Source organism: Pieris napi, chromosome 2, assembly GCF_905475465.1.
Source record: "Pieris napi chromosome 2, ilPieNapi1.2, whole genome shotgun sequence".
Classification (NCBI taxonomy): Eukaryota; Metazoa; Arthropoda; class Insecta; order Lepidoptera; family Pieridae; genus Pieris; species Pieris napi.
The window spans coordinates 6875467-6903210 of NC_062235.1; the positions used below are offsets into that span (position 1 = coordinate 6875467).

A 27744-nucleotide genomic window follows, 5' to 3' on the forward strand; every position below is an offset into this window, starting at 1 on the left:
GAAGCGCCATCATATAATAAAGAAATTTAACAAGATCATTTAAATATTGGCCTTAAACTTAAGAGTGTTCGATCTTTTTAAACATTATAATTGGCAGACATGTAACATTGGCAATCTATATTTTTAGTTAAATCCTTAAAGATTTTATAGATTTAAGAATTTTCCTTAGATGGTTTTTAGTGACTCATATATTTCTAATAACATTTCAGGGTGATACAATGAAAGACTAAAATAGTAACAAATTAGTTTAATAACAGGAACTATGTAAAACTGAACTGATTAATGACTATCCGTCCGTCAGTAGTCACATTTAAAGGCGAATGTGTTCTTATAAATGCCTCCAGAACTTTCTCGTCACGCCCTATGACTTGCACGTTCTTTCTTCCTTCTGAGAACATCTGAAATGATTTTGAGAAATTAACCAACGTTTTCGGAAGTCAAATATTTTTATTTTCTGTTCGAAACTACGTAAGAACATTTATAACCGGCCGGACCAAAGTTAGTTATTTACTTGCTTCGCCTTATACTTTTGTACTCTTCCACTAAAGTTGGACGAATAAATGGTTCAGATCGAGCCATCGTACGCATCGTACGAATAATACGTAACGTCGTTGGTTATCTCGATAGAAAAATAATAATTATTATAGCATGGAAAACTTGAGAAGTAAAGACAAAGACGAAAATGCAACGTTAGAATAGAGTTCATGCTATACAAATTGTATGGATATTCGATACGTTCGAGCTGTCAAAATCAAATATCGTATTCGAGTATACGTAAGTATTTGCGTATAAGTAATTGACGATCGTAACGTGCGCGGTAAGGCCTCAGTAGTATCTTGTGCATTTACGCGCGTATCTTAGTACGAGGTGTGAGAGACACGGACACTTCAGAGGGATCTTTGAAAATAAAATCATTTTCAAAATGAACAAACAAATTGAGAGGACCGAAGTAATGGGCTATTTTCAAAAATTTGCATCTAAAATAAACTAATAATATATCTTTACCGTAAATCCATCTCCTCCATCAGCTAAATACGCTGGAGCAGTGACTTGATAGACTTGTTCAGGATCCAAAGGTGTCTTCGAGTCTCCAACTAGGACTGACGTCACCCGTCCTCCTTCAGGTTGCTTCAAATCGTATGTCACTTTCAGACCTAAACAACAGGTAAAACTTATAGAATTTTTTTTAGAACGTCACACAACTCACGGGCACGATTAATGTGTAAGAATGTATTTATATGTATATATCTAATATATAAAATTCTCGTGTCGCGGTGTTTGTGGCTAAACTCCTCCGAAACGGCTTACCCTATTCTCATGAAATTTTGTGTGCATATTGGGTATAACTGAGAATCGGACAACATCTATTTTTCATCAACGTTAAGGGTAGTCCGTCCACCCCTATTTTTTTTTTATTTATAGATAAAAAAATATTTTTATTTTTTTATGATACAGTATTAAAAAATACATACAACCCCTATTTTTCACCCCTCTACGATCAACCCCTATTTTTTATTATAAATGATAAACATGGCAAAACGACGTTTGCCGGATCAGCAAGTAATATATATATTGTATAATGTAATTGCTGGGGATTACTAATAAACGCTTTAATAAAACAGACTCATAGTCATAGCTCTATATTGGGTGTCAAATTTAAAATTCTTATAAAAACGACGCGTAAATATTTAGAACTCATTTATCTTTCTCACTCACAATTTAGTAGGTACTGTCGTTGACTTTACTTATTTCAAATACCGAACATACCAGATTTCTATAATTAAAGTAAATTCAAATTCATATAAAGCGGGTAGATTCTCAAAATGACGAGATCTGAATACTGATAACGTACAACGAGAGACACAAGGCGTAGAGAAGAAAGAAGAAAAGATTGCCTGCTGCGTCCGACTGTAGTTGGTCAAAAGGACGTATATAACGTATCACGTCGCGTGTTAACGAATGTTGATCAATCACAGTCGAACAGAGCGAGAGCGAGAGAGTCGATCGTTTCTTCTTTCTTATTCTAACCCCCCTTCTAGATTAGAGACGGGCTATGTGATTATTGTTATATAATCTGTAACGGACGTGACGTCGCCAGTCACATCCTGCCAAGCCAAAGCCAAAGCCAAGCCAAAGCCATAGCCAAAGCCAAAGCCAAAGCCAAAGCCAAAGCCAAAGCCAAAGCCATAGCCAATGCCAAAGCCAAGCCATGCCATGTTGACCAACCCTCCAGCCAACCGCCATGCCTGCCATCCGCAAATGCCAGCCACTTGGAGGGGATGAGGCTATATAAGCCAAAGCCAGCCATAATAAAACCTACTTTTTGGAAGACGTAAAATAAAGAATAAGTGTGCTGTCACTCTGCCATTTTATTTTCACTGTCAATAATTATATTAATTAAAATACTATTATCAATAAAAGAATAGGGCAATTATACTCAGAAGTGGAATAAAACGACCTCGCCACAAGTTTTTCGACCTTCTGACGAATCAATGTCGGAGGAAGATGAGGATACTCCTTAACCGCCGGCACCGAAGCTGCTGAAGAATCTGCTAATAAAAAGAAGTAATAAAGGCTCTACGCGATCTTCAACATGACTGTGTTGATGAAGCTCCGAATAAGTCACAAGTACATCGTGCTGCATTTTTGACTCCGTAATTCGACCCTGACACTGAGGAATATACGATAAACTACGAGGTCAAGCGAAGAAGAGGTATAATCGCCTGTAGGACTACGATTATACGTGGGAGCAATGAAAAAAAGCATTTCTAGCATCAAGATGGCCGACGTTAATCTTTTGTTCGGTCAACCTATCAACAGCGAAGTCAACAAAGAAAAACAAAACAACAAAAGTCCATCTGGCTCTTTCATCATTCAAGTTCTGGAGAATAAGGTCGGCAACGATGTGGTAACGCCACCTCGGCACTACGTGGGTGGTAGTCTACTCTTATCTCTCTACCCTGCTCCGAGGCGAAGATGGTTACATCAAAGTCCGGGTGCGAGGTTATCGTGTGGTCGCCGGAAGAGGTCCTAACAAGGGCTGAAAGTTGCCAGGAATCTCCGTTACAGCCGTATAGTCAGGTAATTTCCTTTGCTGCTTGCCATACTTTTGCCAATTATAATGCCAATAATATAGGTGAACCCGTAACTACTGATTTATGAATGACGCGTGTAAATTGGGAATAGCCGGTATACTTCTATAAAAGCAGACTGACGGTACGTTGCGCCCCGTTATATATTTTAGTAGAGCATGTATCATAGTTATGAGATTGAAACTCTGGCAGTCGGTGGAATCTTTGCGTCGTCTTCGCGTATACATTGTCGGGAAAAACGTTAAGATTGTGCAGCAGTCCGCGCTACGCTTACTAAACGCGACATTATACCACATATCGCGAAGGTGGTGGCTTTCTACACAAGATTACGATATAAGTGTCGAGTATAGGCCGGGAGAACACATGAAACATGTAGATGCGCTTAGTAGACATCCGGTTGATGCTATGAACATTAATCGTCTAGAAGTGGCGGATTAGTTTTATACGGTGCAATGTCAGGACGATAGTTGAGCGTAATCGTTAGTCAATTTAAAGATAATACCGGCGTAAAACCTAGAACGACAATAGGTTAAACTATTCGAGTACTACGAAGAATATTTCGTTTATTTTCCTTCTCTGATCACATAGTCACCGATCACGGAAAGGCGTTCACGAGTAACTTTAAGAAGTTTTCGAACGATAAACAATTAAGACACTCTCGCTTGTCCGCGTTCTATCGGTCAAGTGGAACGTACAAATAAGATAATACTGGATGCATTACGAGCCACAGACCCCAGTGAAGCCTCTAGCAATTGGGCTAACTCTTTGCCCGACATAATTTGGGAAATTAACAACACAATTGATAACACCACTACTTACAAACCTTACGATTTGATGTTTGCTCGGGCCGGTAGATCAGTATGTGATGGTGCGGTTCCCGGGCGTGTTTCTGAACCAGTAGAGTCGCGTCGAAAGAAAGCATCTGATAGGATACTAAAAGCGAGTACTACAATGAAACGTTACTTGACAAAAAAACGAAAATCTGCTCACATCTATAAGCAGGGTGATTTTGTCCTATGGCGACAAACACCGACTTGTAGCGCATTCACGTCACGTTAATAAACTTGACAACTTGTATTCCGGTCCTTATGTCGTAACTAAGGTAGTGGGCAATGATAGGTACCAAATGAGAAGTACACCTAAATGGTTTACGTGGATATAAGAGTTTTACTGGATTAGTGTCTGCCGATTCGTTAAGACCCTATAAAAGCATTATTACTGTATCTGATAGTGCCAGCAGTTCAGATGAGCAACTTGAAACCGAAGATCTGATTGATTTATTAGAGAGCTAATTGTAGTTGTTGTTCCCACGGGAACAACTGTTTCAGGATGGCCGAGTGTAACGGACGTGACGTCGCCAGTCACATCCTGCCAAGCCAAAGCCAAAGCCAAGCCAAAGCCATAGCCAAAGCCAAAGCCAAAGCCAAAGCCATAGCCAATGCCAAAGCCAAGCCATGCCATGTTGACCAACCCTCCAGCCAACCGCCATGCCTGCCATCCGCAAATGCCAGCCACTTGGAGGGGATGAGGCTATATAAGCCAAAGCCAGCCATAATAAAACCTACTTTTTGGAAGACGTAAAATAAAGAATAAGTGTGCTGTCACTCTGCCATTTTATTTTCACTGTCAATAATTATATTAATTAAAATACTATTATCAATAAAAGAATAGGGCAATTATAAATCAATTTTTTGCTAACTGTGATATTACACAGACGAATCATGTGTTTTACAGTTTGTGATTTATTATCAACGACTCCTGCGATTAAGAATCTGGGAGTATGTTGTAAACACTTAAAAAAATCAGTAATTTATCCCTTTCTTTTGTTGGTTTTTATTGAATTATAAAAATTGACGACGATACTTTGATGACGTCATCAGCACGTACTGAATTCAATTTAGAAATAAATGCTAATCAGAAATTTTACCTGCTACTTGTAAGACATAAGGCCCCTTAAAAGGATCCATCTTCCATCCATGTATCACACTTCTCTCAAGGGCTTTTGCTATGTATTTTCCTTGCAGTTCGAAGGTCTGGATTCGGTCATTGAAGGGAAGAAGCTCGAAGATCTCACCCTTTGTTATTTCTGACAAAAGATAATAGACTTACGATAATAACCAGACGAATAGAATAGGTAAGCGTTAGTACCGTGTTGTCGTGGTAGCCTTTATTTTTATATAGAAAATAACGTTGTTACTTGTACAAGTATTGCAAGGCCCTTTCTCCACTGCTCCGGTCCGGCAAACGTTAATTACCGATCCGATATAGAAACTCACAACAGTACTTGCGTACTTCTCCACTACTCCGGCATCCGGTTTTTAACGATCCGATAACTTGCTAGGTCGGAACGCGGTGTTTTATCGGTCCAAGTATTCAAGAGGTTATAAATTATTATTCACAGGTTTATTTACAGTGTGTTTAATTTGAAAGAATCTGGATAACCTGGACCAAACCAAATTATGTTGCTATTTATTTATATTTTTATACCATAGTATTAGTGAACTATTTATTAAGTAGATTATAATATTAAGATAGACAATATAAAAAAGTAATAAAGTTGCCAGAATTTAGAACGTTTTATTAATAAAATAAAGTATATGAGTTTTAGTTAATGTGAGTGTTGCACGATAAATATACAAGTATCGATTATGGTCGGATCGGATATAGTGGAGAAGCGCAATCCGGCCTTCCGATACTTTTCTCATGACTCATTCCGGTATCCGACGCCGGACCGGAGCAGTGGAGAAAGGGCCTAACAAATTCGTTGAACCACGTTTTATAATAAGTAAACTGCTATAAGTGGGTACGAACACGCCTTTATATAATGCCTTGTTCACAATTGGACTGTGCAAATGTACTTCTTATACTTATATTTTTCTTTGCTTTTTTTATCAATAGACAACTATTAACTTAAATAGATTTTTAGCCGATTGGAGCCAACACCTTTGCTTAGCAATTTATGGCATAATGTTTAGTGGAAGGTAGAGTTTTTAAATCGTTAAGCGCTCTTAAACTACTGAACCGAATTTAATTTTTGTTTACAGAGTTACATTATTATTAGAGGCAATATTTAATATGTCGCTTGCCCGGGGTATATAATCATAACTTAGTACAAGTAGACTGTTTTAATGACTTTTACATTTTTTATTTCCTTGGGTGTTATATTGTTTTTATCAGGATTTTTTGCAATACATTTTATCATAAAAGATTTTTTTTGTGCACAATTATAATAATACTTGTTTACCTAATTTATATTTCCTGAATAGATCGCAACGACCATAGAGTTTAAGTTTAGTTTGTAATTCTACCAAAAAATCATAAAAGTTAAAGCGACAGTTTAAAAACGAATAAAGAGTGGTAATAATATATTTCTGTTTCACCAAGGTCATAATATTCCCGCGAAAAGAGTGGTAATGTAAATACGTTCAAAAAATTCGTCAAAATTACCGTTGTAATGTGCGGTTGTGCAATGTCGTCCGTAATTATATATAAACCGTGAAGCATTAGTAAAACGATTTTGTTCTTCAGTCTAATTAGATAAATTACCGTTATACAATTAGTTATTTTGTAACTATTTACACTAATTACATAACAACAATGTTTAATCTTCGAATAGGAAAAAATATCTTTCATTTGATATGTATATTGTGTAAGTAAAATACAAATAAGTAAGCTCGGGGCAAGCGATGTGTTCTTTGTGATAACGCGTAGGAAACCAGTAGAATAAATAATTAATGAATACTCACCGCCGTTTGGTATGGTCGATTTAATATTCCCCCTCTGAATGAATGATATGTAACTGTTTGAAGACTTATAATTCAGTTTTGCCTGCAATATATATATTGATTATTTTAGAAATATTTATGAAAAAGCGACAGATGGATCATTGGATTTTAATGACACTATTGAATAGTGCTTTTAAAAAATTGTAAAGGAATTTTTATAGACTACTACCGGATCCGACAGACGTTGTCCTGCAGGATATTTCAAGCGATTTGGATATTAAACAAAATATGAAAGTACCGTCTGCAGCGCCATCTGTCGGGCTGATTTGTGAATCTAAACCATCCAGGGCTCCACCCAGAGGAGTTCAGTGAAATACACACGTATAATAATAAATATGGGGTGATCATATTGGAGGTACTTTTTCCAATAGGGTTTTATTGACATGTCACGCGTGACTACTGTCGAACTAAATACATAATATTATTCAGTTTTCAATGACATTTCACCATGGAAAGACTAAAGCGGGCCATAGACGGACCGCATGTTGCAGTCAAGACCGACTGCAATATGCGGTCGCCGCACGGCGATCTGCAGTTTCCATACTAAATTCATATTCACCATACACGGACCGCTCGAGCAGTTCCTGAGCAAACCGCATATTGCAGTCGGTCTTGACTGCAACATGCGGTCCGTCTATGGTCCGCTTTACGCTTCAACAATGTTTACAAATCGTACAATTATATAACGAAAATGGACGCTCTGTGTGTTAATCGTGCGCTCAGGCCAATTTATGGCCACTATTCGGCAACCATCGGCAAACTCGAGAATAATTTAACGATGATGCTCGACCGATTAGACCACGTACAGCCGGAACTGTAGAGAATATTGCGAAGATGAGAGTTTTGCCAAAGATCCGGAAGAATCGATTCGGCGCCGATCTCAACTTGGCCTATCTTATGGAAAGTGGTTTGAAAGCGTATAAAATACAGCTCCTCCAAGACTTGAAGCTGGCTGATCTTTCAAAGCGTCATAATTTTATTCATAGGGCTCTTGGAAAACTCGCCGAAGATCCGCGTTTTGTGTGTTTGTTAAGACTTCTACTTAATTTTTTTGTTAAGTGTTACTGCCATAGACACTCACATTGCGAAAGGGCTCGCAAGTGCGTTGCCAGCTTTTTAAGAATTAATACGCTCCATTCTTGAAGGACCCTAAGTCGAATTGGTTCGGAAATACTTCGGTGGGCAATTGGTTGGCGGCAAAAATGCACGGACGTCGAGGCGATACGGGTGTAATTTCGCATTCCGCCTCGAATTTCGTAGAATCGAATGCAATCATTACTGGTGACATTTACTATAAATGACATTGTCATTATAATAAAATATATTACAATCAACTTAATAGAAAAAAACATTATGAAAAAACACAGTACCTATATTTGGTTTTTCATAATAAGTGAATTCGACTCACATGTTCGAAGTTCGCACCGATTTATTAACATTAATAGATCCCAAACTGACAAATGTCAAGTAAACTGTACTACTTTATAATATCAAAGACAACATTAATTTAAAAAAAAAATTATAAATAGGCGTTTATATTCTTACATATTCATTCATAGAATCGACAAGTAAGTCTCCAAGCGCACATTCTCCATAGATACAGTCATCAGCATACAGAGTGTTCACAGTTTCTCCGATCACCACTTGCTCAGCTCTGTGGACCATTTCGGCGTATGGCTTTAGTCTTTTCTTGATGTCCTCATCTGTAATATTTACACAAGTAATGAGACGCTCATACATGATACTTTAAAGTGCGTATAAAATAATTAAAAAAATTGTCTATCTATTTACTGTAACATCTTTACGCGCTCTCAATAACTACGCTTTTTTTATAATAACCATTTTATCATAAATAGAATAATTGCCGTAGATATTAGACAGACATTTAAAATAATAATCAATGTTGTAGAGGAAGGCTGTTGTGCGGTTTCCTCCAACCTTAAGGGACCTCCACCAGTATAAAGTCTAGCTGGCCCCTGTGGCGATAGGTATGAATTTGTTAGCGTATTTCAGGATATGACGTCATTGCAGTGATTGTAGCCATAAATTGTAGGTGTGGCAAGTAATGTTAGATGTATATATCAAAACGTTTTTAATTCACAGTACATTGTTTGTTTAAACTGACTTCAAAACACCTGAAGGAAGGATTTTTTCCGTAACCCATTGCAAAATTCACTCACATAGCGATAATAATTACAACTTTCGGAAACAGATGGCGCTAGTAACACTTACTTCAGGTGTAACTATAAAATACAATAACTAAATGTTAATTTAATAAATAATCAGCCACATTGTCTCTCAAGAGATATAAACAAGGGTTTAAGGTTATTTAAATTTCTCTCGCAACGCTGAATTCGGTTATTTGAGTCAAAAACGTCATATATACCTTCAGGCATCGATCTATTCAGGAATATAGGCCCACCCTCCCATTTGACGTATTCACCGCGGTAATCGAAAAACACTGACAGACTTCCCATGTACTTTGAGAACGCTGATGCTTGAACTATTAGCACCTGAAAAGTAAAAAATGTATTCTAAAAAAATACCACGTATCTCATCTAAAACAAACACTGTTGTGTGCCTGTCCAGGCAATACGTATTTGCATTTAAGAGGAACGTTAAAAGTAAACAAACAGACATAGTACGATTTAAATTAAAGCTGTTGCATACCTAATGTCCCATGATTTGCGTGTGCACGCCTATTTCTTTTCAATTTTTAAGCTATTGCAAAGATTTTATTGCGGGCTTTGAGCGCGGCGACCGAATCAAGAAATTCTGTAACGAAAAAACCTTACACACGATGACGTTATATAGGTGCGGCAAATACGCGTTAGAGTGGGACAGACAGAACGCAAACTGCGCATGCCCATCTCTTTGACGAGATCGGTGACGTAGCGTGAGCGCGGCCGGTGCAGCCGGTGCAGCCGGTTTGGAATAATATCAAAGAAAAAAACTTGAATTAATATCAAAGAAAAACAAATACATACTGCATAAATAAAAAATCAATAAATAATTATAACTGCATAAGTTTATAAAAAATGCTATGCAATAGCTTTACCGCGGCAGTCCCCAAGTGCCACACGTTTTTTTTTGGAAATTGAGTTTTGATTGTATTTTATGTAGGTTTGATGAGTAATTGATTCAAAAAATGAGTCACACGATGAAGAGCTACTCAATAATGCCTACGCACCTTATGTTTTTGATCAGCAGATTCAATGAAGACGGGGTATGGGCCGGCAACTGCTTCGCCGCTCGGTGACGGCCCGTTCCAAAGCAATGAGTGGGTATGTCCACCCACAATTATATCTATGTGTTGTCCGTAGTTGTGGGCAATGTCCCTGAAAACAAATGAGTTACGATTATGTTTGAATATTCCTTTGTGTTTTGTAAAAATGTATAATGATCATAGTTTAAAGTTGAATGGACATTATTCTCGTTACCGATTAGTAGAACCGATTTATAAGAGTAATTTAAGAATCATCATAGTGCAAAATCTTTAAGGTGAAAATCTGTTGTATTTTCTTTAGCCTCTATTTGAAGCTTATTCTGTTGTATAATATGAAGTAGTAATGTAAAGTATGATATGCTCTATCGAACCTACCCAATACTTAAAGCGTAGCAGAAAAAGCTAAAAGTAGAAATAGTCTGTTATTCTGTATTTTATAATAACATATGATTGTTTTGTTGTATTTTTAATTTATTTGTGATTTTAGATTCTCTATAATATTTGAGTATGATATTCAAAACGAAAATAAAAAAATCTAATAAGCCTAGATAGTGTAACATTAAAAAATTTATTTTTTTATAGAACGGATGGCTCACCTGATGTTAAGTGATATAACACTAAGCCGGCAATGGACCTTCTTAATTTTAAGAATTGGTATGCTCTTTTCCTGAACCCCTTAAGTCGAATTGGTTCGGAAATACTTCAGTGGGGAACTGGTTCCACATAAGGGTAGTGCCTATCAAAAACAGCCTCAGTTGTGGAACGAAAGACGTCGAGATGTCACGAGTTTTATTTATTAAAATAACTCGGCGTTTCATCTCTTTCAAGCAGTAATTATTTTTAATCAAATGTGTTTCTCGCGGACAATGAGGGACCTTCGAATTCACCTTACAAACCATATATGTTCACTATCTACATGTAAAATCGCACTTCGGAGCCAATTTATGTCACAATAGGGCTAAAAACAGTTTTAAAGGACGACCATAATTGCACCATTAAGTAATTGTAAGATCTACTACGTCCGGTATTAATTTAAATAATACTAAGACCACAATAGGATGATTCAAGCTCAAGGTATTCAAATACACTAGAATTATTTCCAAACAAATGAAAATTACAAAATGATTTTCGATTAAAATGATAAAAAAAATTGTGTATAAAGTAATTATTCAGTCGGAAGAGAAGGTACTTAATATTGAACTCATTTTTGGTCTGAGGGTTACCGTCAAAGTCTGATGCAACATTATTTAAACTTTAAAATAATGAAATGAGCAAGTAATATTGTATGGACGCTGAGGTTAACGACAGATATAACGATGTAGGTATTAAGAAATTAATTTGACTTTATTTTATAATTATACAAAATAATTTTCGTTATATTTAAATATCCTTATTCTTTTATTTAATATTTAATACATTTAAAGACATGTCGGTACAATCAAGAAAATGAAAATGTTTCGAGGTTTTATGGTACTTATATAGTTTTTCACGAATCACGGGAAAAGTTTTTAAGATAAAAAAAATTGTATTATTAACGGCCACTGTATCCTGTTGATGGCAATGAATAGAATCTTTATTATTAAATCCGCTATAGCAAGGCGAATAGTAAAGACAAGAGCAGGGACTCCAGGTAGTCGGGCTACGCTATTAACTATGGGAGGAAATGTTTTTGTGGATTGTGCAGACCAGTAGTCTAGGCAACTCTGGAATATGTATCTGTAGGCGCTATGTGTTGGGTGCGAATATTTCGAAAACGAAAACTACTATAAGATTTCATCACTCATACATCATATAATTAGAAGTGAAAATCGAAATTATTATCTAAGTTGTACTTCTTTTGGCGCGCGCGCACACCGTCACAAAAAACCGATACCCTGAAGTTAGCTATAGTCAACATTTTAGTCTTTTTGTATATTGTTAGTGTCGCTTTTTTTAAAAAGATTTTTATCTTGTTACGCCAAAGAAGTATAACTTCTAACGCGTGTACATAAGTTTTTACGTTTAATGGAAAATCAAATATATACGGAAATAGTTTTCGTTTTCAAATGCGGGCACATTCATATGTATATTATTATATCTTACTTATCAACATCAAGGCCACAATGTGACAGTAGTATGATAATATCTACACCACGTTCACTCAGCTCTCGAGATAATCGTGACGTCACTTCCCGTGGATCTGTGAACACCACTTCACCAGCCGACGATAGTATCTAAAAAAAACACTGCTAGTAATTTCAATTAATTCAAAGGTCACTTTAAAAAAGTTATTTATTTAAAAAAGCTGACGCTAGGCTACACTGGTACAATACAATAAATAAAATTTTTAATGTAACAAGCACTTATAGGCAAACATAACATACACGAAGAGAATAGAAAAATTAAAAAAAATCAATTAAATTATAAAAATTAAACAAAAACCGGTTTTTAAGAGAGGGGAGCAACTATAGTTGGAGACCTAGCTCGTTTATCAGAATGCTCAATCTGGATATCGGTGAGTTTTGGAAAAAAAGCGTTCTTTGAAAAGAATGTAATAATGGAATGATGGGATGCCTGGGGTATCTAGATGGTGCACGAAATATACCTAAATTTTGTTAAAGGAATAAAAATAACTTAAATGCAAACGATATATTAATTCATTTTTTATAATTTTTCAATGACAACATCTTAGTAGTATGGATTCCCGGGCACTGCCTCACCCACTGCTTCGGTAAAAAAAGCTGTTTCGGAGGCAGCGCCCGCCTAAAAAAAAAAAAAAAAAAAAAAAGTTTGTACTCTAACCCCACTAAACAGGACGTGTGGAGTCGAATGCACTCACTCCCGAAGTGATATTTCGCTCTGTTTCGAAGTTAGGTTTTTCTGTACGTTGCTGATCAATCTATTTACTAATCACCTGTCTAATGTCTCGCCCAATACGTTACCCTCATTTACTAATTACCGAGTCAGTTTCGTACCTATCATTAGCTAATTATCATCTGCATTTACCTGCATTGCACCAGGAATGGACGGGAAAAGGATTTGATTGAAAATTAAAAATATGATTACCATGTTTTATGTGTTTATTTGCATTACGTTACAGTACAATTTTACTAGTGCCATGTCATTTCTTGGTGAGTCATACGAAAAGTTTCTGAGGTAATCTTCCAAACTGAAACCCCAGAACTTGTAGTACAAATATACCACACAATACTCCCCACATATCGCGGAATAGATATCCTGAACGCTAGCTGTATTATAGCTCCACACCCGACAATTTCTTCTTAAAAAATCTGTTATTACTCTGATCGGTTTACGACCAAAGGAATCAAAATATTCTCCAACTTTTTCGTGGTTGATATGAATAGCTACCCAATGAGAGCCTGGTTGTGAGTCAGGGTCGAGATTGCATATAATAAATGCGGGTAAGTGTATGTGCATTGGTAGGCGATTCGAGGGGTAAACGCTATACTGGATGCTGGGATGTATTCTATGGAGACTCATTTGCAGGTTTAATGTATTCATTTTCACTCCAACGCGTTTGACCTTCTACTCTTATATATTGCACTAATTACAATTCCAATTCCTATCAATCATCCACCTCAACTAACATCACGTTGTATTGACATCCCAATATATGTAATATCTTATAGGTATGCATTTATTTAGAAAAGTAGGGAAAGTATAAATGAGAAACCATTTGTTATTTATTATATTTCATTCTGTTTATTTTTCTCAATTTAATTATAAGTACATAAAAGTCATTTCTTAACTACTATAATCCACACATACATTTCTGTTCTTATCTATTTCTATAATATTTGAAAACTCTGCATAAACTACACAGTTAATTGTTTCAGTCAATGCGCTCTCGAATCTTACTTCCATTCTCACACTACCATGACGAATGAGATTCCAATGAATATTAGAGTTAGCTGATAAGTCGGGGGTTAAATCAAAGGCTAGTAAACAATATCCATCTGAGTATTGTTCCCTCGATATCCCATTACCTTCGTTAAGAAAATGTATACCGGTGCCTGAGTACAGTGTGTGGTATGCGCTGGCAAATACATCGTTTGGGAATGATGGTTGTAATGATGTTTAATTGAGATTTTATTTGTTTTCAATGACAACATTAGAATGATAATGAATTTATAATTGTTTTGTAAATTCTTGAGGTAACCATCGATTTTTTATCGATTAATTTCTTATATAAATACAGATATTCTAAAGAAAAATATAGTTTTGTGGTACGAATCCATCCACAGGTCAACGTGAAGAAATTTATTTGTATTATCAAAAATGGAGGTGAGTTATTTATATATATATATTTTTTTTAATTTGGTTACAGTAAATTCTTTAATAATTCTTATTTATTTTTAAAACACATTTTGATTTGTTTATAATATATTTCAGTCTTCATACAACCTGAAAGATGTGGAAAAATGTTTTAGGCCCTATAATTATTACGTATTATCTGATGAAGAAGAGGTTACAAACATACATACAGTAAATAAAAATAAGGGGACCAGTCGTTTAGATGACTTTTTTCTTCAAGAGCCTGACCGAAAGAAGAAAAAAACTAAACTTTCTTCAACTGTTGGTCGTGCAGGGAAGGAGGGAAGCATTTCATATATATCAACAGATAGGGATGATGGAATGGACGCTGATATACTTGTGAAAATTGAATTATATAGTTTAAAAAAGTTGAAAGAAATCCCGGCCTCACAACATTGGAAAAATACAGATATTCGTGTTAAATATTACATGAAAAACGATTCCAACATTGATCTTCAGATAAAGGATATTGTATATAACATAACAAAAGAGATATCCGAGGAAGATAGTGTAAAACATTACAGTTTTAAAAATTAGATTTATCTTTAGCTTCTTAATGATTAGCTTTATATAGTATCTTAGATGACTTTATTAGTAATTAATTAACTAACTACCGGATTCCAATACCATATGTTAATTATAATTAAGTAATGTTTCAGCTATCCACTAGTATAAATACTATGTTGCATTGTACAAAGACAATCATTGTGCTTTTTGTTGAAGACCTTTGCGCATTAACGTAAAAAGTGTGTGATAAAAATATTGTTGTGAAACGAATACATATATATTATATATACAATGTCTCAAGAATGTGTTAGTGTTTTTTTTGATGAAATGGATAATGAATTTGAAAGCTTACCCATTGATACAAATGAACTTTTCAAAATTTGTGATGAAGTAGAAAAAAATGATTTAAATCACTCATTTTATGATCAAGGAATGATGGTGCTATGTGATGAATTCGAAGGGAAACTGTGAGTATATTAAATAATCATATTATTTATTTATCTATTTTTTGTTTTGTTATGAGTTCTCTTTTCGCATTTCTAACAGTTAAATAATATAAAATTTTATTCGATAGGGTTCATCAAATGGGTCGCGGAACCAAAAGAAAAGCAGATGGTGATATTAACTCAGCTGACATCAAAATAATAAAATCTGGATCAAACATGGAACTGTCACGGTCTCAAGAGCCATCAACATCAAATATAGGTAATAATTCGAATACGAAATTTTGCAGTACATGTAATACAAATGTTTCCAAAAAATATTTCGCTTGTCATCTAAGAAGCAATGCACACAAAAATAAGGTAGATAAAATACAGCATTCAATAAAACCTAATGTTAAGATAATTGAGACTGCGTTCGGTAATAGAATAATAACCTATAGAGTAACTTCAGAAAATCAAAATGATTTACAGTTTGAGACCCCAGATTTATTTCTTGCGTCAGTTAAAGATACAATATTTACAATAATAAACAAATCTATAGAAGATCACACAATTTTAAAAATAAATTTCATTTTATATGGTGATTTTGTTCAGGAAACAAAAAACATAAATAACACTTTTGATTTCCAATCAATGAATTTTATTATTTGTATTGGTGATGATTTAAATATATTTTATACAACTCTCACAAAATCTTTAATTAACTATATAAATTCATTTGAGAGAAAGGATAGTGGGTGGAGTCTGAAAAAAATTTTACATTTGGATATCAATTTGAATCAATTTAACCCTTTAAGAGGAAAATCCTTTATAGAGTTACCACATGATATAAAAACAAAAAAAGCTGTGATAAATGTCAAAAACACTGATGACGCCTGTTTTAAGTGGGCACTGTTATCTGCTCTGTTTCCAATTCATAAAAATTCGGATAGAGTATCATCATACACCAAACACAGTCATAAATTAAAGTTCGGTAATATAAAATTTCCAGTTAAATTAAACGATATACACAAAATTGAAAGTCTTAATAATATTAGCATTAATGTTTTTGGATTAGAATATAATGAACAAAGAAAAAAACATTGTATTGTCGGGCCTTTGTATTTCACAAAGAATAAAATGCAGACTCATATAAATTTACTATATTTGACACAGGGTAAGATCGGTCATTATTGTTATATAAAAAATATGTCACGATTAATAAGTAGTCAAATTTCAAAATCCAAGGAAGCCATATATCTATGTGACTTTTGTTTACAATATTTTTCAACACCTGAACGTTTAAATAACCATCAAAAAAATGATTGCAGACATATTTGTACACAAATACCAAGCGTAGATAAAAATAAAAAAAATTGGTGGGGCGATATTGTATCTGAAAATAAATTAAGTTTTGATAAATTTCAACGTAAATTGATGTTACCTTTTGTTATATATGCGGATTTTGAGGCTTTTTTAAGTCCTTTAGCATCATGTTCAAACGATCCTTCAAAATCACATACCATAAATGTACAAAAACATAATGTATATAGTTTTGGATACTACATTAAATGCTCATACGATGATAAATTGTCTAAATATGTAACATATACTGGAGAAAATTGTGCTTTAAAATTTATGGAATCACTGAAAGATAATTTGACAACAATTGTTAAAAAAATTGGTTTCCAAAAAGTCACTGATAAATTATCACCAATACAGCAAGATATAGTTAGCAAATCTAATCATTGTTATATTTGTGATAAAATTTTGTGTGGGGATTCAATGATTTACCACGATTGGTTTACGGGGAAATTTGTTGGGGTCATACATAAACTTTGTTCAGAAAAATTTAGAGTACCTTACACTATACCAGTCTTCTTGCACAATTTAAGTCATTATGATGCACATTTTATCGTACATGCCTTAAACTTTGATGAAGGTCAGGTAGAAGTTCTCCCGCAAAATAAAGAAAAATACATATCATTTTCAAAGGTACTTAAAATCAATAACAGTAATGTTACTTTACGTTTTGTGGATTCCCTAAAATTTTTACCCAGTAGCTTAGATACTTTAGCAAAAAATTTAAACAAGGATAATTTTAAAGAATTATCAAAATGCTTTCCCAATTCAGAAGACTTTAAACGGCTTACTAAAAAAGGTGTATTTCCATATGAATTTATTAAAGATTTTGATACATTAAACTACAATCAACTTCCAGATCTTCCACACTTTTACAGTACTCTTACAGATTCCATTATTTCTAATGAAGATTACAACCATGCCAAAGATGTTTGGAACCATTTCAATTGTAAAAATATGTTGGATTATTCAAATCTTTATTTAAAAACGGATGTTTTACTGTTAGCAGATATTTTTGAAAATTTTAGGTGCGTTTGCATTCAAACGTACGATTTAGATCCGGCTCATTACTATACAGCACCTGGATTAAGTTGGGATGCTATGTTAAAACAGACTAAAACAGAAATTGAATTACTTTCTGATATTGATATGATTGCTTTTATTAAATCAGGAATTCGTGGTGGTGTTTCGCAATGTAGCACTCGCTATGCAAAAGCAAATAATGTTTACATGTCTGACTTTAATGTGAAAGATAAAGAGTCATTCTTAATGTATTTCGATGCCAATAATCTTTATGGTTGGGCAATGTCGCAATATCTACCTACAGGTGGTTTTGAGTGGGTTAGTGCTGATACAGATTTTAATGTTAGTTGTTCATCAGATATAGGTTTTATCTTAGAGGTAGATCTGGAGTATCCGGTGGATTTACATAATAAACATTCAGATTTACCTCTTTGTCCAGAAAATATACCAGTCGGGGACGCTAAGGAAATTAGATTGATTCCAAACTTAAGAAATAAATCCAAATATATTATTCATTATCGAAATTTAATTCAATGTTTGAAAATGGGTTTAAAATTATTAAAAGTTCATAGAATATTAAAATTTAAGCAGAGTCCATGGTTAAAGAAATATATAGACCTTAATACACAATTAAGAACTCGAGCTAATTCTGATTTTGAGAAGGATTTCTATAAACTTATGAACAACGCTGTTTTTGGTAAGACTATGGAAAATATTGAGAAACGAGTTAACGTTAAACTGTTAACCCACTGGGAAAATAGGGGCAAAATATTGGGAGCTGGGGATCTAATTGCTCAACCACATTTTCACAGTGTTTCAATATTTTCTGAAAGTCTTGTTGCAATTCAATTAAACAAAATGAAATTAATTTATAATAAACCTATTTATCTCGGATTTTGTATATTAGATATATCTAAAACGCTAATGTATGATTTCCACTATAATTACATGAAAGAGAAATTTACTTCAAATCTGAAACTACTGTACACAGATACCGACAGTCTCATTTATCAAATATTTACTAGTAACTTTTATAATGATATAAAACCAGACATTTGTACTCATTTCGATACATCAGATTATGATGCAAACAATGTTTTTAATTTTCCTCAAGTAAATAAGAAAAAATTGGGTTATTTCAAAGATGAAAATTGTGGTAAAATCTTTACAGAATTTGTGGGTTTGCGATCAAAAATGTATGCATTACAGGTGGATGATAAAATTATTACTAAGGCGAAGGGTGTTAACAAATGTGTCACTAAAAAATTAACGTTAGATAATTATAAGTCATGCTTATTTAATGAAAATGTTCAATTTTGTAAAATGTATCGATTTAAATCATTAAAACATACCATTTTCACACAAGAAATAAATAAAACATGTTTATCTTTTAATGATACCAAGCGATACATTCTACCAAATAATATAGATACGCTACCACTGGGTCATTATAAACTAGTTAACAATTCCAACTAAAAAAAGAAAAAGAAAAGTGGACTAGATTATTAATAATATGTGAATGAAATTTAGTTGTAAATAACTACTCATTATTATTTATTGATAATGTGTTTTGTAATTGTAAGATAATGTTTTCTTATTATTATTCTTTATTTAGATATTACCTTATTTATATTTTACTGTAACTTTTATGTATAAATAAAATTTATAAGACAAAAATGTTCAGTTTTATTGAGACACCCAAAGTAGAAAGAAGTATAAAAAATGATTCATTTTATTCATCCATTTGCTGCCATCATAGCAGGTCCAACAGGATGTGGAAAATCAAACTTTGTTGCACAATTCATAAAACACAGGGGTAGTGCATGTCATGATTTTTTTTTTCTGAAATTACATGGTGTTATGATGAAATGCAGCCACTTTATAATATACCTGGAGTAAATTATCATCAAGGGCTGCCTGATTAGCATATGTTTGATGGTAAAAATCCTCATTTGATAATCATAGATGATTTAATGAGAGAATCTGACGGTAGAGTTGTTGATATATTTACAAAAGGAAGTCACCGTAGAAATTTAAGTGTTTTTTATATAACACAAAACTTGTTTGAAAAAGGCTAGTTCTAACCTTAAACACAAAGTTGATACCAAAATTGATCAACTTATGACTGAATCGGGTGTTAATAAAAGACGAAAATATAGTAATGAGCTCATTCGAGTTTCACCACTCAAGGTGAAAGGCGCTTCAAAGAAAAAAAAGGAACAAAAATATTAATATTTCCAAGGATATATTTTCAAACTTATCATAATGTCATTTATTCATAATCATTCTTGCGAGTGTGTTAAATCTGAATTGGATCTGTTTGCTCTTCCTTCCACACAAACAAGTATCGAATATGGACACTGGATACACTACAAACCAATTTCTTCATTAAGTGATGATGGACCTATCGAATTCCAAGTCCCTGGTACAGGAGATGACTACATAGACCTTTCACATACTTTACTCCATCTCAAAGCCCAAATTAAAAATCAAGACGGTTCTGTGGTCAATGCAGCTAATGTAGTGGCACCAGTCAATAATTGGTTACATTCTCTATTTAACCAATTGGATGTTTACCTAAACCAAAAACTTGTGTCACCCCCAAATAATACTTATGCATATCGTGCTTTCATAGAAACTCTTTTAAATTATTCATCATCCGCCAAAAAATCACATTTGACATGTGGTTTGTGGTACGAGGATACAGCTGGTAAAATGAATGAAACTAATGAGGCAAACAAGGGCTTTTACAAAAGACAACAACTTTCAAAGGATGGAAAGGATGTTGAAATGATTGGGCATTTACATGGGGATATATTCAATCAAGATAAATTCCTCATGAACGGGGTCGAATTATCTATAAAATTAGTTAGATCGAGAGAAACATTTAACCTCATGTCACAGAATGCAGATAATAAGTACAAAGTCTGTATAACAGAGGCAAATTTAATAATACGCAGAGCAAAAATTAATCCGTCAATACTAATAGCTCATCAAAAGGTTCTTGCTACTACTACAGCTAAATATCCTATAACAAGAGGTGAAGTGAAAGTCCTGACCATACCATCTGGTGTGCAGGGTAAAACACTGGACAATATATTTTTAGGACAGGTTCCTAAGAGATGTATTATAGGTTTTGTTAATAATACAGCCTTCAATGGTAGTTACAATAAAAACCCATTCAACTTTGAAAACTTCGGTATTTGCTCTTTTAGTTTATATATAGACGGTCAACAAATACCATCAAAATCATTACAACCATCATTCCCAAACGATGTATTTGCCAGCGCATACCACACACTGTACTCAGGCACCGGTATACATTTTCTTAACGAAGGTAATGGGATATCGAGGGAACAATACTCAGATGGATATTGTTTACTAGCCTTTGATTTAACCCCCGACTTATCAGCTAACTCTAATATTCATTGGAATCTCATTCGTCATGGTAGTGTGAGAATGGAAGTAAGATTCGAGAGCGCATTGACTGAAACAATTAACTGTGTAGTTTATGCAGAGTTTTCAAATATTATAGAAATAGATAAGAACAGAAATGTATGTGTGGATTATAGTAGTTAAGAAATGACTTTTATGTACTTATAATTAAATTGAGAAAAATAAACAGAATGAAATATAATAAATAACAAATGGTTTCTCATTTATACTTTCCCTACTTTTCTAAATAAATGCATACCTATAAGATATTACATATATTGGGATGTCAATACAACGTGATGTTAGTTGAGGTGGATGATTGATAGGAATTGGAATTGTAATTAGTGCAATATATAAGAGTAGAAGGTCAAACGCGTTGGAGTGAAAATGAATACATTAAACCTGCAAATGAGTCTCCATAGAATACATCCCAGCATCCAGTATAGCGTTTACCCCTCGAATCGCCTACCAATGCACATACACTTACCCGCATTTATTATATGCAATCTCGACCCTGACTCACAACCAGGCTCTCATTGGGTAGCTATTCATATCAACCACGAAAAAGTTGGAGAATATTTTGATTCCTTTGGTCGTAAACCGATCAGAGTAATAACAGATTTTTTAAGAAGAAATTGTCGGGTGTGGAGCTATAATACAGCTAGCGTTCAGGATATCTATTCCGCGATATGTGGGGAGTATTGTGTGGTATATTTGTACTACAAGTTCTGGGGTTTCAGTTTGGAAGATTACCTCAGAAACTTTTCGTATGACTCACCAAGAAATGACATGGCACTAGTAAAATTGTACTGTAACGTAATGCAAATAAACACATAAAACATGGTAATCATATTTTTAATTTTCAATCAAATCCTTTTCCCGTCCATTCCTGGTGCAATGCAGGTAAATGCAGATGATAATTAGCTAATGATAGGTACGAAACTGACTCGGTAATTAGTAAATGAGGGTAACGTATTGGGCGAGACATTAGACTGGTGATTAGTAAATAGATTGATCAGCAACGTACAGAAAAACCTAACTTCGAAACAGAGCGAAATATCACTTCGGGAGTGAGTGCATTCGACTCCACACGTCCTGTTTAGTGGGGTTAGAGTACAAACTTTTTTTTTTTTTTTTTTTTTTTTAGGCGGGCGCTGCCTCCGAAACAGCTTTTTTTACCGAAGCAGTGGGTGAGGCAGTGCCCGGGAATCCATACTACTCATCTTAAAGTGCGCTAGCCTGGTTTCGTAAGTTAGCAACTTTTTTTTCGAGATGCCACTGGAGAAAAGTAGATGCCACAAAAATTTTTGCAAGCGTTCGAGTCGTAACATACTCGTATGCGTAGCATAAGGGGTCTCCATACAACTGTACCATATTATAGTATGATCCGCACGAGACTATTGTATAATATAATTTTTGTTTTGATTTTTTGGAATCTTTTAGTGTTTCTCAGGACAAAACCAAGTATCTTAGAAGCTTTCTTTATTGTAATGTCCTTGTGTAAATTTGTCACCTTTGTTCAATCAGTCGCTTAATTTAATTTTAAATTTCCAAAGACAATTGTACATCTAATTATATTAATTATATGTACAATTGTCTGTATGAGTATTCTATATTTGTTAAACGAAACTGTTACTTGTGTCTTATGTCCTTTGACAAATTTATAAATTAAGATGATATAGTAGTAAGTCTTAGCAAGGAATTTGTAGTTTAAAGAATTTCATCCTATTTCGTAACATATGAAATTACCCTCTATAACTTGAAATCAAATAATTTATTAGAAAATATTTATTTATTCCACATCATTGTTCTATCTTTACAGTTACTACTAATTCGATAGAACGACACATTAATTATACCCACACCGATTAACCTACATCAATAATATTACAAAATATATATTTCTATACCAAAATCTTATAATATATAACTAATAATATATAATTTGAAATTTGGCCTACTATATATATTGTATTTACTACGAAATAGCAGCATACATGTTCTTCTTTGTCAACAGCCGTCTACGACCGGTCGCCACGCAAAATTCCTATTCTACTTAACGGCTTGGTTCGTGTGAAAAATTGTTTTATATAATATGCAAGGTATTTTTATGTGCACAACGGAATTATTATTTTGTTTTTTTTTTTCATAAAAAGTGTGCTTCGGTCATTCGCCTGAGGTCACAGAACACACCACACGCCGCACGTCACTGCACACTTTTACGAAAACATTATTTTATTTATTCGCCTTGCATTCGACATATTATATTAATCTTTATCCAATTTTCTCAATCATTCCTTATTCATAACAATCATCAGGTTTTTTTAAATTTATATAGAACATATTATCATAGATTAAAAATAACTTCACAACAGACTGGTCAAGTAAAGTGTGTCAAATAAACCCAGATTAAATTATACTCGCTTAACTATAGTTGAATTTAAATCATCATCATATATGAGCATCATCATCTCTGCTCATATGAGTCAAGAATTTACGCAAAGTAGTGAGTAGATATCTTTATGGCTGCTATTATGTATCTACATTACACATTCACGTGGGTGTGGTACACACAAACACGCATGCAAACACATACTCTACCATGCGCACAACACACGTAGTAATTACCATATAAGTAACGAAAGAGCTAGATCCCCCTGGCACAAGTACGAGATAGTATTTACTTAAAAGGGGCCATTGTATATAATTTTAGTTAAAATAAAATAAACGATAAAAGGTCAAAGACAGATAAGCAGTAAAACCTTCATCCTTTTATAGAGGATTTATATAACAGTTATTAGTCTTATCAACGTAGTTCAATGGCAACGTATCTATTAATAACATTTGGAACACAAAACATCGGTAAAACAAAGTCCGAAGGTCAAATAAAAAATATGTAACAACGATATCTTCTTATGTCATGGCATATTATTATTTTTTTTCATTTTCATATTGTACGTACAAAACATATGACGTGTGAATATGACAAGAAAATATTAAATCCCGACAATCTGGGATATTATTGCTAAAACAATTATATCGATTTGGTCGAAAAAATAAAAAATATTTTATAATATTTAAAATAATAATAATAATATTTTTCCTTGTAATAAAATATTTTTAAACAATTTGTTATTATATGTAATCACAAATTTGATAAAAGTCCGACAGGGCAGTCGGTTTGGTCAGTAACCGTATATTTTTATATATTAGGTATACCTATTTTAATATTGAATTTAGCTTGTCATGTCCAAAAACAAAATGTGTTAAAAATTGAAAGGGGCATAATTGTGTATGCGCATAAGAAATTGAATGTGTAGCGACTGATGGTGACCCCGACGGGTTATCCACAGGTTGCGAGCGTAGTGATAATATAATTTAAAACTTATATAATTTTAACTATTATGGATAGTCGTTTTCACTTTCTGCCATCTTTGCCTCGAGCCCCGTACAATAAGAAGCTCTCTAGGAAAGCTTATTATAAAATATCTAATTACCTAGAAGATAAGGAAGCTTGGAATTAAAAATAATTTGCTCCAGCTATTTTTTTTTTTTTTTTAAGACAATTCACACCAATTGACCGAGTCCCATGCTAAGCTGGTGAAGCTTGTGTTATGGGTACTAGGCAACGGATATACATACATAGATAAATAGACAAATAGACATATAAATACATACTTAAACACCCAAGACCTAAGCACAACACCAAATGCTCATCACATCGATGTTCGTCTCAGCCGGGGATCAAACCCGGGACCCATGGATTCGCAGTCAGGGGTACTAACCACTATACCAATGAGTCGGCTAAATGAGCTATTTAATTTAATTGTAACTAATATAAGCATTGTAAATAACTTAAGACGATCGAAAAAAAAATTGCCCGAGGTTCTTGCCTTTCTCCTTGTGTGCTGGTCGCGATTGCGAACAGGCGGTAGAGTTGACAATTCAAAGTGATCATGTGATTCAACTGAATAAATCAATTTTGATTTTGACTCAACAAGTTTAGTAATTAGAAGCATTTTGGTTTTTTTTTGATGTTCATAAGTGTACATTGTTACCTACATGAATAAATGATTTTTGACTTTTATCGTTTTTTCTCTTCTTGCATCAAAAACAATATTAAATCGTCTGCATAGATAACGGTACAATTATCGCTATTTAAACAGATTTCTATGCAAACTAGGTGGTAATTAGAGCAAACGCCATTTAACAATACCAATATTTTAGTTAATGAGCACAGTATTAACCTAGCTGATTATTATCAACCCTGAGGTCGTGTATTTGTGTGACGACTGTGCACTAATTCATTTTTCTTATGCGCAATCAACAAACAGTAAAACAGTGCTGGCATAGAAAAAATCAGTGTGTCAGTTCAGAAGCTAATTACCTTTTTGTCTGAAAAAAAATTTGCCAAGTAAAAGGTGAATTCATACCTTCGTATCCGTAGTAATTAGTCCTATGATACCAATCTTCCGTCCTTTTCTCTCCACGATTATATAAGGTTTATACAGCCCTTGTAGAATTGGTTCTTTGCTTGAATCCATATTGGCTGCCACTACTGGAGCTTTCAAACCTGATAGATATGGCGCTAAGCCTGCGGGACCATCATCAAATTCATGATTACCTATAGCCTGAAACCATTAGTTATAAAAGCTCCTGAGTATCCGTAGTCGTCTATCATAGTCTGTACGTTGTGCGCTTGTGTGTGTGTGTGTGTTGTTGTTATATAAGTTTAGTCATTGGTAACTTAAATCTAGTTTCTAGTTTCAGAAGCTGTCAAACTATTTTTCGTTCGTGAAATATTTGACAATGCTCAAAACAACTATGACTTGAATTACGCTTTGAAACACGGAATTTCCCTATAACTAAGAAACTAGAAAGCAAAATTACTCTTCGAATTATTATACATAATCCAATAATGTACGTTTCATATTAAAGTCAGTGAGTTTATTCACTATTAAGAAAAATACAATCTTATCTGAATCATATTAGTTTAGATAAATGTATAACTAATATCGTAACGGCATTGGATAAATGAGGCGTAAGATTATTATGTGGTCAAAGGTTACAAAGAGACATTGAGAACAGCAATTGCTAGTTCTAAATAGGAAACAGCCGAAGTCGTGCGTAATTATATCGTGGCTAAACTAATTATTTAAAGTAACACATATACTTAACCTTACATGAGCATCATTTGGAAGTAAATTCATGAACTCCAAGATTACTTTCCACTTAAGGAGCGTATACCAATACGTCCCTTGGTAGCTGTCACCTGCATTTAATAGAATGGAATCTGGCTTTTCTTTTTTCAGAGTCATAATTTGCTTGAAGAGCCTCGGAAAGCCGCCCAGGCAGGAGGCATTGTTGAACCGGCATGTTGGCGTTTCTACTGAGGTTTCTTCAAATCTATACATAGGTAATAATGCAAAATTATACTTGGGTTATGAAGAAATCCTTTCTATAATTGGTTCGCTATAAATTACGCAAACCCCAAATATACAAAGCACCATAAAAAATGTTATAAATATTGAACTTGCCTTCGAAAATTTACACGACTTTTTTAATATATAATAAAATATTTTATCAATGAGTGAATTTGATTCATAAACAGTGATTGAAATTTTACAAAATAAATGGAGCGAAACGTAAGATCTAGAGTGTTGACATCACACTGAAATAGTCTAGACTAGGTGCACTTACCCATACTTATGATTATCAACGTATTAAAAACTAATCAAAGCGAAATAGTTATATATTATAGCCCCTGTGATTTCAGTAACATAATATTTATTTTATAGTTCAGAGCATATTAATTAACCTTCTGTTGTATCGCTTGTGTAAAACAATGCAACATCTGTTTATAATTAAACTATGTACGAATAATATGTGAAATTATATGGATAATAACTGACATAGCAAATAAAATATCAATGCAATATATTGTATTATTTACCATCTTCAACAACGACGAAATCATTATTAAAATCAATATTAGAGTGATTTCAAATTGGTCAATTTCTAATGTCATAAAAATCTAAACTTACCTCGCATGAAAATCGTTGTAATGAATTATTTGCAACTCATACAGTCCTTCGAAAGGTAGCGCGAAACCATAACAATAACTAACCGATATAAAAATCATAAAACATTTTAGCGCGAACATTTTACACCGCAAAATCGCACATCCAATTCGACAGTTCGCTGGACACTAAGTTACATATGACATTGGCATTCAGTCTTGACGAGTGACTTGTGACATTTAACATACCAATACATTTCCGTGGCTCTTACGAAATAGAGCATAAATCGCATATTTACGCCAGTGGTGACTAGGTTTGTTTTTTTTTTTTGGAAACTGGACATAAGTCTAAGAAATATTACGCAGTACTTTTATTACCGAACGTCTGTCTGTGCATCTGCAATCTGTGCAAAGCAAACAAATCATTGGATATTGGTATTTAGTAAATTCGAAAAGGGCACTCGGATAAGATTAATAAGGAAATAGTTAGAATTTAATTAATTAAAATAAATTAATACAGCATACTATTTAGTCAACAGGTAAACGTACACGTATTTTA

At 33.8% G+C, this 27744-nt stretch overlaps 1 protein-coding gene across 1 annotated transcript; it reads right to left on the minus strand.

Annotated features, from left to right (window-relative positions):
• Positions 1-232: 232 nt before the first annotated feature.
• Positions 233-27391, minus strand: LOC125057072 (apyrase-like). The gene is made up of 11 exons (XM_047660536.1): positions 27211-27391; positions 26350-26572; positions 25600-25797; positions 12186-12316; positions 10068-10215; positions 9264-9390; positions 8423-8580; positions 6839-6920; positions 5020-5178; positions 1006-1154; positions 233-398 (listed from the first exon to the last, which is right to left on the minus strand). Exons 1-11 carry the CDS (start codon positions 27327-27329, stop codon positions 261-263), a joined length of 1632 nt encoding a protein of 543 aa, XP_047516492.1. The 5' UTR covers positions 27330-27391; the 3' UTR covers positions 233-260.
• Positions 27392-27744: the final 353 nt, after the last annotated feature.